At 37.5% G+C, this 12,122-nt stretch overlaps 1 protein-coding gene across 1 annotated transcript in view; it reads right to left on the reverse strand.

Moving 5' to 3' along the window:
• Window positions 1-399: 399 nt before the first annotated feature.
• Window positions 400-12,122, reverse strand: part of kcnh4b (potassium voltage-gated channel, subfamily H (eag-related), member 4b) — a 41,489-nt gene continuing 29,766 nt past the window's right edge. The window contains exons 10-17 of the mRNA XM_084135151.1: window positions 11,334-11,583; window positions 8,730-8,944; window positions 7,593-7,999; window positions 5,464-5,558; window positions 5,315-5,391; window positions 4,485-4,746; window positions 3,399-4,345; window positions 400-2,639 (exon numbers count right to left, since the gene is read on the reverse strand). Of these exons, the coding sequence (XP_083991277.1) occupies window positions 3,657-4,345; window positions 4,485-4,746; window positions 5,315-5,391; window positions 5,464-5,558; window positions 7,593-7,999; window positions 8,730-8,944; window positions 11,334-11,583 (1,995 nt within the window). The 3' untranslated portion in view covers window positions 400-2,639; window positions 3,399-3,656. The remainder of the gene's footprint in view (window positions 2,640-3,398; window positions 4,346-4,484; window positions 4,747-5,314; window positions 5,392-5,463; window positions 5,559-7,592; window positions 8,000-8,729; window positions 8,945-11,333; window positions 11,584-12,122) is intronic.

Here is a 12,122-nt window from a genome sequence, read left to right on the forward strand (position 1 = left end):
ATTTATATTTTTATAATTTATATACTTTATGTATTTAAAATAACATTAATTTCATAACATTATGCAATTATTGTGTATAGATGTTTGCTACATTTGGGCAACATAAAAACATGTTAATGAACAATGTCAGACCCTGGAGTATCTCATTATTCATAGTTGTTATATTCATTAATTAAATTTGACAACACAAATACATTTTATAAGGTTATTATAAAAATGCCCTTATAAAGGTAAAACAATGCCCCATGGAAATCATTTTCAGGGGGGCAAATATTATCCCTTAATGCAAAAGTTAATTTCTGACCCTGCCCAAAACAGGTCAGGATTACTTCCTGTGCCCCAATCCAGCATATTTGTCTTGTGGAAATGGAAGTTGAGACAACGATATTTAGAACACACTTAAGGAAAAACTGTTTTATTGGAATCCTCATAATGTAATATAATTGCATGCACAAAAACCAAGCAAATTTACAATTGAAATAAGTTACCATGCAAAAAAAATATGGTAAAATAAGAAAAACTACCATTTTATAAAAGATGCAAGGTTATATAAATGAGAACAATGAAAGAGTTTAACAATCAAGAGATGTTTTCTAAAACTGTCAATCAATAAAAGCATTAACAGTCCTCTATACAGAATGATACAAATCTGTATTTAGTTTTCAGTGTCGTAGTTTTGGAGTAAAAAAAATACACTCAGAAGTTGAATCAGGTTTCCCCAGTCTGCCACTGCAATGCTACTTTTATGACCACTCAAATGTTTAAACATTAAAGGATCAACCAAATAAAACGTTATTATAAGGTGTCATTTGTTAACATTAGTTATACTGTACCTACAGGCCAATTTGAACATTTACATACTCTTTTCAAAACTGTTAAACTTAAGTTCAAATCCTAACAGACAGAAAACAGAAATTTGCTAAATTTTACAGTAATACTATATATTATATTACGAACTATATAATTATTTTATATAACTATATTACGAATCTAAAAAATAAAATACTATCAAAACAATTAGATGTAGATGAACACACATCTAATGAAATTGTTAGTCTTACAATTTTATTACTATCTAAACAAAAGGGGAAAACTTAGGAATAATTTTGTACTGTAAAAATGGATAATGCTTAGTGAATTACAAACAGTTATGAGTGTGAGTGTTTTTTTTTTAAAGAAATTTTACAAAAGAAAACGCGTAATGCTTTTGTTTTCAGTGTTTATAGGTCATTGTTTTATGAGTGGCAAAGTGTGTTTGTTGGTTGAAAACCTTTGCTGGTGTTATGGAAGAATGACTTGATTTGTGACGTATGGTGGTTTGGTGGTTTTAGTGCATTTTGAATGTGAAATTAACTGCTGTGCCAAGCAGAAAGTTGGTAATGATAACTGTGTGAAGAGTTTTGAAAAGGTGACCTATTAAAAAATGTGTCCTAACAATTGTAAAAAAAAAAAAAAAAAAAAAAAAAAAAAAATTTATTCAATGATCTGTACTAAATTTTTCCTTACTTAATGCATTAAATAAAACATTGCCAGTGACCAATATATTTGATTACATTTATTAATCTTAACAAATAATGTAAACAAATACAACTTTTGATTAAAAAAAATTTAAAAGTAAATGTTGAAATGCTGTGGAAGTATTGGTTATTCTTAATTCCATGTTAAATAATGTAGTTAACTAATGTTAACAAATTAAACCTTATTGTAAAGTGTTACCACATAAACTGTAATTACATGCTTAAGTCATAGTATTAGTCAATACATAGTCAATTGTAATAGCTCCTAATCATTGCAGTGGTCACATATTGTGCAAATAAAAAAAAATCAACCCTGAGTCTCATTAATCCAAGTATTAAATTCAGTTATTTAGTGCAATAGAGTACTACTGGAATTCTGGCAGCAGATTTTTAAAGCATCACATGTTTTAATGGAATTCCAACAACATGCAACATTCACAGATTTAGCAATGACAGCATTACTCAGCATATTTTAAAATGCATACATTTTTAATAAGCTTTACTAATTTGTCATGCAGTATTTAGTAATTTTGTTGCCAATTGTGCATATAGATTTTAAAGTGGCTTTCTTTATATCTGTATAATGGCTACATGAGGTCATCTGATTGAAATATTAAAATGAAGCTGGTCCATCACGGGCATAGATTATAGTAGTTTGTCAGAACAGTCTGCTGCCAAAACTGTTTTATTCCTTAAGTGCACTTGACTGTTTTTAAAAAAAAAATAATAATAATTTTTTACATGTCCCATCTGTATGAACAGTCAAGATCTACAGGCAAATGATAAAGTATGTAAATGTTCTTAGATGTATGCAAACATTTAGAATATTCATTCAACATTTCAGAATACATTTTCTTTAGGAAAAATAATTAACAACTATACAAGTCAGGAGAAAAAAAAACTACCATCTAAATCATAGTTTAATAAAAGTGATTCTTGAAATGTCTTTAAAATTATGTAAATTACAGCAGGTGTCCACAGTAACAAACTAACAAGTTTAGTTTACTGTACTCATGAACACCTAGACAAAACAGTCATTTTTAGTAGAGTTGCTCTCCATTTAATGACATTGCATAGTTTTACAGTTTTTGAGAAAGCGATGGAATACCGGGAACCAAGTTTCTGAAAAGAAAAAAGCAGTTTTCAGATTAGTTTGCATTTAAATCCAATGTGCTGAGTGTGCTCAGATAATGGAAAATGAGCTCATATTTATGTACAGTCTGTAAGTTTGTAAAACTTATTGAAAAAGATTTAATAGAAACAACTTCAAGCAGACAATTTTCAAAGAATCATCTCTTTAAAGAATTTTTTTTTTGTGTGTGTCCTGCATCGAGAACTGAGCAGAATTATGTCTGCAATTGAAGCGTTCACACGCACATTCTTTCCTGCAAAATTACTGATTACTGTTTAGAGATCATGTGTTAACAGAACCTTTTGAGAATACTGGTAAATCAGTTCTAGCTATTTCTACACTGTTTACAGCGTAGGCATTCAACCTTAGGTCTTCAAAAGTAAATCTTTTCATTGTGTCTCTTCGGAAGACTTGGATTACTCCATTCATATGGATTACTTTTACTGCGTCTTCATGAACTTTTTGAAGCCTGAAATTTTTGGCTTTGGACGATGACAGTGACAAATGAAAAATGATGCCAGAATATTACAAATATCTTTGTTTGTGTTTCAAACATGAATAAAAGTCTTGTGGATTTAAAATGACGTGGGTCATTAAATGATGACAGAATTTTTCATACAATGTGATCCACAGAATTATGTGTGATGTACATCAACTGAATAGGCATACTATTAACAATGATAATAGCTTAATTTATTGTGTCTGCGTGATTGTCATTTGTATGAGTTGTTGTAGTTTTGTAAACTTACTTGGAAAGAACATCCGGCCCCCAGATTCTGATATTTTGTGGTTTTAGAGGCTAGTGTGGAGCCAAATTTTCAACACCAGAACTGCCCTTTTCTGCAGTACAACAGGAAAAGGTTAATTGCTGTGCTGCTAGTTCCCATTAATCATACTCATGAAGTTATGAAATTCACAATGAAAGGACTGTTGTGTCAATCGAAATTCAAACTGAAATTTTGGCTGCAGAATCTGTTTGAGTTGTCTTGATTTTAGTCTTTCCTATATCATTCTATCAGATCCAAGCACCATGTGGTCTCTGAGCTCTCCGATTGGCTTTGAAGTCCTGCACTGGATCCACTAGACCTGCTCTCTGATATCTCACCGTCTTCGCCCAGCCTTTGATTACCCAGTAGGCACTCCTCACTGGTGTGCTCTATCTCAGATGACTCCCCAAGAGAACAGTGAACACCCGATTCCTTTGGAGAAGGCGGAGAATTCTCTGGTAGGAAAGTGGAAGGAACCACATTTTGGTTTTGATTGAGGGCCACTTCTGGAGTCCTGTTCACCTCACCCAGGGTTGGAGTGGAGTAGGAAAACGCTGGTTCTGTGGAAAGGTGTAGGTGTGAATATGAGCTAGGTGTGACCTTGCAGGACAAAGAGGAACCGTCCAAGTTTTGTGAAAGAAATGGATGCAAAACAGGCTGCGATTGGCTGATATTGGCATGAGCTCCAGCACAAACGCCCAGTGATAAGCCCTCTGCTCGGGGGCCTTCTCCAGGTTTTGGCCCATGGGTTCCTGGGCTGATGCTAAGGAGAGTGGAGCCAGTGGAGAAGTGATGGTGGCTGGTTGAGGAGTGGATGGAGCTCCAGTCATGGGAACAGGGGTCATTTGCTGTGACCGGACAGTGTTGATTAGACTCATGCTGGTGAAAGTGTCCCTGTTTCTCAGTGTGCTGAGCAAAACCAGATCCACCTGCACATACCAGAGAAACTTTTTAATAAAATGATGCCAAAGATTGTGTAAAGTCTCTTTACAAAGTAAACTTGTGTAGAGAAATGCAAATGGTTTATTCAATGAAAAAACTAAAACTATACAGAGTTTTTGGTCATACCACCAGCTCTGCTATGACTCCATGATGTGGACCCCAGGTGACTCTCAGGGACAACATGGTCTTTGTGCTGCATGTGGATGCTGGAACCCAAGATGTAGGCCGGAGACAAACTGACAGAAGAATTGGACATCATGTGGACTCCATAGGGATAGGAAGACATAGGAGCTGCGTAATGACGAACGGCCATCTGTGCTTGCAGCAGGTGCATTATGTGATGCAGATCCTTTGTTAGAATTGACACTTCCTCTTTCAGATTGCCCATCTGGAGAGAGTTATAGAGTAATTGTATTAAAATATATTAAAAAGTAGTACATTGACATGGTATTTGAGGGTGTCGTGTAATATTTTCATGAACTGTTGGATTGATCTGGCATCTGTTGGATGATCATCTGTTGGGTCATCATTTACACTCAAGTTTTTCCCAAACCTGTATGAAATTATTTTTTACTGCTGAACACAAAAGAAGATATTTTGAAAAATATGACCAAACAGTTGATGGGCCCCATTGACTTCCATAGGGGAAAAAATACTATGGAAGTCAATGTAGCTAATCAACTGTTTGGTTACCAACATTCTTTAAAATATCCTCTCAGCAGAAGAAATTCATACAGGTTTGGAACAACTTGAGAGTGAGTAAAGGATGGCAGAAAATATTTGGGTGAACTATCCCTTTAACTTCAATTGTTAATATACTGTAATAATGTTTGTAACCTAATGTGTGTACTTCATTTTCATTTGAATGCACCTCATGCCAATTCCGATTACTGAGCTTATAAACGTTTTAGAAGGATTTAATATCTGAGTTTATGAATGATAGAATGTCACTGTACCTTCTTGTTGAGTTGGGTAATGGTCTCTCTCACTTCTTTTGTCTCCTGAAGCAGTGAAGCATTCACCTGACCAGACCCTGAAATAAAACAAAGAAGCAATGACCCAAATGATCTATGTTACTTAGATACTAAGATTAAAATATCCTTACCGTCCAGTGTCTTACTACCCAATGATGTTTTGGTAGTTTTGTCCTCCACATTGAAATGAAATGCATGTCCGTTGTCCTCTATACCATCTACAACTCTATAAAAAGCCATACAGAGTCTTTTATGTACAAATATAAATTGTTCAAAAACTCTACATTTCTTTAAAATGACTCAATAAAATGCAATTATTGATTAAAACTGACTCATACATGCCTTTAATTATCAACCTTAAGTACCTTAAGGGCCAGAGTTCCCCAGCCCTGATCTAATACCATTAAATTCCCCATTAAATCAGAGTTAGAGTTTTATGTCTTTGGGCCCTATCTTGTACCCAGCGCAATTGACACCATGTATCATTCCTATTTTGCACCCGCGCAAAGTGCGCTTTTCCCTTCACAGAAGCACGTCGCTAAACTAGGGAATGAACTTGCGCTCCCTGGGCAGTTCAGCGCAAAAAAGGAGGCGTGTTCCGGCGCAAACGTTCCTTCATGCTATTTTGCAGGTTTAGAAAAAATTGCGCCACTAACCAGGAAAATCTAGTTTAAAGTCAGTGGCGCGTTGCGCATGTTATTCATGTGCTATTTTAAGGGCGCATGCTTGGCCATAATCAATGTAGCGTGTGCACAACGCGCATACACTTTGATTCTCTCATCTACACAGAAGCAGCAGTTTTCATTTTTGCAAATCATACATTATTACGATAGATAGATAGATAGATAGATAGATAGATAGATAGACAATTTATTATAAAAGCATACATCTAGCTTACACATTTACCCAAATTATCATACGCCTGTTTAACTGAAGTTAATTTGGGTGGGTTTCTCCATTTCAATGTAACTTCTCTCTTTTACGGCCGTGACGAGAGCGTTGCTCTCCTTGGCTGTGAACCGCTCCTGGCGCGCGCCTGGCAAATCCGCCGTTATAATAGGAATCCGCTATAGAACAAGCGCGCCTGCTCTTAAAGGGAATGTGAGATGACGCTCTGATTGGTTTATTTCACGTTACGCCCAAACCACACCTATGAATAATGAAGCTACTTCAGACCAACCCATTTTAGATTTGCGCCTGGCGCAAGAGTCATTTATCCCGCTGGGAAAATAGCAACAGCACCCAAGACCCGCCCACAAACTTACTTGCGCTTTGCGCTTGACACTTGCGTTTCAGATCGTTAAAATAGGGCCCTTTATGCGGATGTTGACCAACTTGTAGCAGATATGCATATTTAAAATGTACAGTCTATCACTTTCTCTTCACTTCAGTTTTTGAGCTTCAGAGCTATGGCATGAATGCCAAAAATGTTACTTCTTTTTTTTTTTTATAGGAAATACTTCAACACAGGAAAGAGAAATGCATTCATCAAACCATTTAATGGGGTCTTTAAGATGATGTAATGCAGTTTTTACAGTTGGACCCATTTCTCAATACTTAAGTCACTCTTCACACAGCACAACATCAGTCAAGACAAGTCAAGTCACATTTATTTATATAGCGCTTTTTACAATACAGATTGTTTCAAAGCAGCTTTAAAAAATGCAAAAAAGTTTGTTTCCAAAAGAAAATAGCATCACAGTCCAGCTTAAGTAAGTTCAGTGATGTTTCATTTTTGTTTTTAAAAAAAAAAGTTATTAATTTAGTTCATTTTATATATATATAGCCGCTCTGGAGTAAACCGTGATGTCATCGTCCAGCTCAGTTCAGTTCTTGTATAATAGTGTCAATGCAGGCAGATCAATATTATTGTTGAATATTAAATTAAATGTTAAAATTAAATGTCCCAAACTAAACAAGCCAATCAGTCTATGTGGGCTAAACTGTGGACAATTTTCCATTGCTTTGACCCAAAATACATTTAATAACTACATCTTAATGTACCTGTTCGTGTTTAGGGCGTTATTTTATGAATAACAAAGTATGTTTGTTGGTTGACAACCTTTGCTAGGGTTATGGAAGAATTACTAAATTTGAGACATGAATGAAGTGTTTTGGTGGTTTTAGTGCATTTTGGATGTGAAATTTACTGCTGTGCCAAACTGAAAACTGTGCGAAGAGTTTTGAAAAAGTGATCTAAGCATTGAGAAATGTGTCCTAGTGATTGTAAAAATCTGTAAATCTTAAGACTGTCTGTTACCTTGGACTAAGATCTGGTGGTCCAAAGCAGTTGAAAGTGGGGATGAGCAGTTTGGCAGGTTTGCGTCCTGTACCTTCAGAATCTGTCTGTGTCCTATGGCTGGATTTAGGTGTAGACGAGGGAGGATGGGTTTGTTTCTGTTCTTTGGTCTGTGGTTTAGGGGAGGGGTTTGGACTCCAACCCCTGACAGGTGAACGGCAATGTCTTAGGGCATTGAATTGCAGTAACTCCTCCCCTAAAAGGTTACTCAAGGATGTACGTCGCACTGGGCTGCCCAGATTTGGCAGAAGAAGATTCCGGCATGTATTGGAAGAAGGTGGGATGTGGAAGTACTTGTTTGCATCATCAGCCTTTTCTACAATGGATGGACGCTTATTCTCAGTTGATGCACAGGAATCTGGGTAGTTCTGCGGCAGGGAGAAGACAAAGAAATGACAACAGTGGTTACAAGTTTAAAATTTTTCATGCCCTATTTTTATCTGTCAGTAAAATAAAATAACGCTTAGTATTTTAATGTGACATTGGTATGACTATGACCAGAATCTGTGGCAAAAGCATTTATCTGTTAAAATGAGGGAAAGCACTTTGAAATATCCATCAGTTCCAATTAATGGACGTTTTTGATTAGCGGAATAAAAACACATGTTACATTAGACTTACATGTTACTACAGTAATACTTAACACTCATATGAGATTTTGCTTTTTATTCATGGTCTCCTAAAAAATAATTTTTTAATACCATTACACTTCAAATACATTGACTACTTTAAAAATGTGTCTAAAATTATGATAAAATTGAATAAAGTCCATTGGTGTTTCACCCTTTACTGTACTGATCTGAATTAGCATTTTCAGTAGGATGCTTAAAGGCGTGTTTACACCAATGCACAATTGTATGGAGAGGTGTTCTAATCTCTTTTCCATTCCACTAAGAAAAAAAAAAAACTTCCTAAACAATAGTCATAGAGCCTGTTACATAAAGACTGGGCACTAATAAACAGACTATTTTGTGACAATGACAGTAAATATACAAGTAAATGATTTTTTTTTTATATATATGACAGATTTGATTATTATAATGTCTTGTTTAAGTGTACCATGTATGTAAGTATGTGTGTTAGAGATCGTAGCCATACCTCAGTCTCACTGCCCTCTCTCAGATTATATGTGAGGTTACAGTGGATGTCGGTAGTAAAGATGCTGGCATACTCAGGATATAGTTCAAGAACATCACTTAAACCTTTCACACTGATGTACTGCAGGTCACAATATGTCAGTGCCTTCACATCTGCATTTGTCTTGATCACATGATTCTGACTTGGCAGGTCTGAGCCAATCAGATCTCCTTTTCCTGTAATGACATCAACAACATCAATGACATCGATTCCATATCAATCTAATGTTTAATGTTTTTTTTATCTATGGATGTTTTGGGTTCAATATACTTTTTACAGTAATGCACTTACAAAGGAACTCTAAAGGGCAAGGTATTGCACTAGAATACACTACACATTGTTTTAAAAGTATAACAAGACATAGACTTACATTTAACATAAAACCACTTCTGTACACTAAACACTAAATTACACTAAACTATATAGACCATTAATCCCACTACTAGAAGTATATTTCTAACAACTGTACAGCTTAAACAACACACATTTTTATACAAAATAATTACTCCTAATGTAACAGGTCCTACTCCCACCACTACCAACAGGATTCGAAACAGTGTCACAGGCATGGGAGGTTGGCATGCTAACAAAGACGCTAAATTTGCCCATTGGCCTCGTAATCATCCCCATATGAGATAAATGATTGACTTTATCACTCTGTCTCCTCTGGTGTGTAGTGGGCGTTCTGGTGTAATTATGGCTGCTGTCACATCATCTAGGTGGATGCTGCACATTGGTGGTGGTTGAGGAGATTCCCCATTCCATGTAACGCCCTTTGAGTGCCAAGAAAAGCGTTATATAAATGTAACAAATTATTATTACTAGCTTGACTCCGTTACACTCAACCCTCTAAACCTTACTTCCATCCAAGTCACAGCACCAATTTAACTGGTCCAACTTGCACCGCTCCGAGTGGGATTCAAGCAGCGTCACCACCATGGGAGGTGGGTGCACTAACAAGGATGCTAAAGGCCACAGGATCTAATCCCTGCTACAATTTCGGCAATCCTATAAGATCATTACATCACACTGTACAACATGCATCTAATAAAGTTGGGTACGACATGCATGTATGTAGACTGTACGGTGATGACACCTATTCAATCGTAGGCTATGAGTTAGTATAGAAGAATAAAACGTCATCAGCATGCACTAGTGGTAAACAAATAGAGCAAGATGAATCGTACTTTGGCAATTGTGGTTTTTATGTGCGCTGAAAGAAAAGTAAGTGAAAAGGAGAATATGGACGCAGTCATGGCTAGGGAAAAGAGGCCAACATGGAGCTTGAGGTTATAGTTTTGTCGCTTTATCAACAGAATTTCATGTTGCATTTTTATTGGGTAGTCAGTAGATGTAGGTCATAGCAGCAAACACACTGGGAGATGATCATGCTAAATTTATGACACTGTCAGAAAATTATTGCAGGCTATTGGTCGCAAGACCGTGACAACGGCCATCTTTGAACCTCTCTCAATGTACGACGTAGGACAACCGTCTAGGACCCACGACCACAGAAATCACCACAGATTGGTCATCTTTCATCTGGGACTGATTAAAATCGTACAATGTGTACTGGACATAACTTCAGTCACGACTTGCTAGTGCACCTCTTGAGACTAGGGGAGTGAGGTTTACTTGCACAGCTTTTTACTAGCTGGCCTCCGTTACACTAAGGGTGCTTTCATACTTGGTTCGATTGCCTGTTCCGAACCAGAGTTCGATTGCTCCCCCTGCCCCCTGCCCCCTGCCCCCTGCCCCCGATGGACTGTGTTCACATTATATTATTTCTATCCGAACCGCGGTACGCTTGCGTCATCAGGCTGCAGCTGGCGTAATGGTGTTGCTTGGTAACCGCGAATGAAAAGGCGCCCAAATGGATAGACTTGCTCGGTTGACATTTGTTCTTGTTTTTTTAACCTTTGGTTTTGTTTTCAACATAGACATACAGAAACACACTTGCGTCTGTCTGCCGCAAAAATTCTGAAAACGTTTCAAAGACAGCGGGCTGTCCACCGAAGATACATTATACGTCATCAATAGCGGTTCACTTCCGCGGTTTGGTTCGATTGCGTTCATATCAGCAGCGAACCGTACCCGAGTTTACTTGAACCGTACCCGAGTTCACTTGAACCGTACCCCAGACCACCTTTTTAATCGGACTTGAGTACGGTTCGCGGGTGCGCACCCGAGTTCGGAAGACAGCGTTCACATCATCCAAACGAACCGAACTCTGACGTCATTCGAACCCGGGTGCGCACCAAAAGTGCTAGTGTGAAAGCGCCCTAAGACTTCTAATGTAGGTAAGCTTGATTTGAATTTGTTTTCACAAACTGGAGAACAGTTGAAAGTGGTGTTGTGGTAATTGACAGCATGTCACACATGCTGTACATTGATCCTGAAACATTCCTTCAACATACTGTTTATTAGTACTATTACACTGTGCCAGTTGCATTAGTAAATCAGGTGTAGTGTTCAGAAGGAAAGTCAATATAGAATGTAGAAAAAACAAGTAAAAAGGTAACAAAGCATCAAAGAAATGTTACAAACCCAAAGTGTGTTACAAACCCAGAATAGCCAAGACCATGTTGTCCTTTAGAACCTCCAGTGACCCAGAACAGACAAAGTAGTTGGCCTGCAATGCGTCCCCCTGTCTGATGAGATATTCTCCCGGCGTACAGAAAGAGGTTTTGATGTGAAGGGAGAGAGAGCGCAGGCAACCCCTACTAGCACCCTCAAACACAGGCAGTTGCAGGATGTCTTTGTTTAAGTGCATGGCTATGTCAGCACGTAACTCATCAGGAAAGTCACGCAAGAGCTGCAGAAAAGACAGAAAACCTCCTTTAACATTGTTTGAAAAGAATTATATAAAACAAAACTTTGATGTTGTTTTTTTATGTTGGTTCAGAGTTCCTCTGGCTGGAGAATGCATTAAAATATGCCTGTCACAAACCCATCTCAGAGCGCCTACTAAACCCCCTCTCCCCCTCCCCCCCAAAAATACAGGAAAGCTTGTAAGGCTTGCAATGCCCCATTCGAGTGAGAGCTCATTCAAAGGATATGGGCAACATCTGCCTGATAGCGGGCTGAGCTTCACCAAACATGCCTCCAGGTACTATTAAATTCAGTTACAAGGGAACGAAGCTTTGCCTAAGCTGGCCACATTACAGTGCTTGAATGTTTGTATCGAGCATATCACTCTCTGTCCTTCAGTCGAAAGTACCTGTTCCCCACCACTTTCTATAGATCACAGCTACTGATGCAATGTCTTGATCTGAATTTCTAAAGAGTTCATGAACACAAAATGAGCACTTCATCATATGCTGCATGGCCGTGGATTACTATGACTGACATCAA

Source organism: Abramis brama (genome assembly GCF_963993115.1).
Source record: "Abramis brama genome assembly, chromosome: 14".
NCBI classification, from domain to species: domain Eukaryota; kingdom Metazoa; phylum Chordata; class Actinopteri; order Cypriniformes; family Leuciscidae; genus Abramis; species Abramis brama.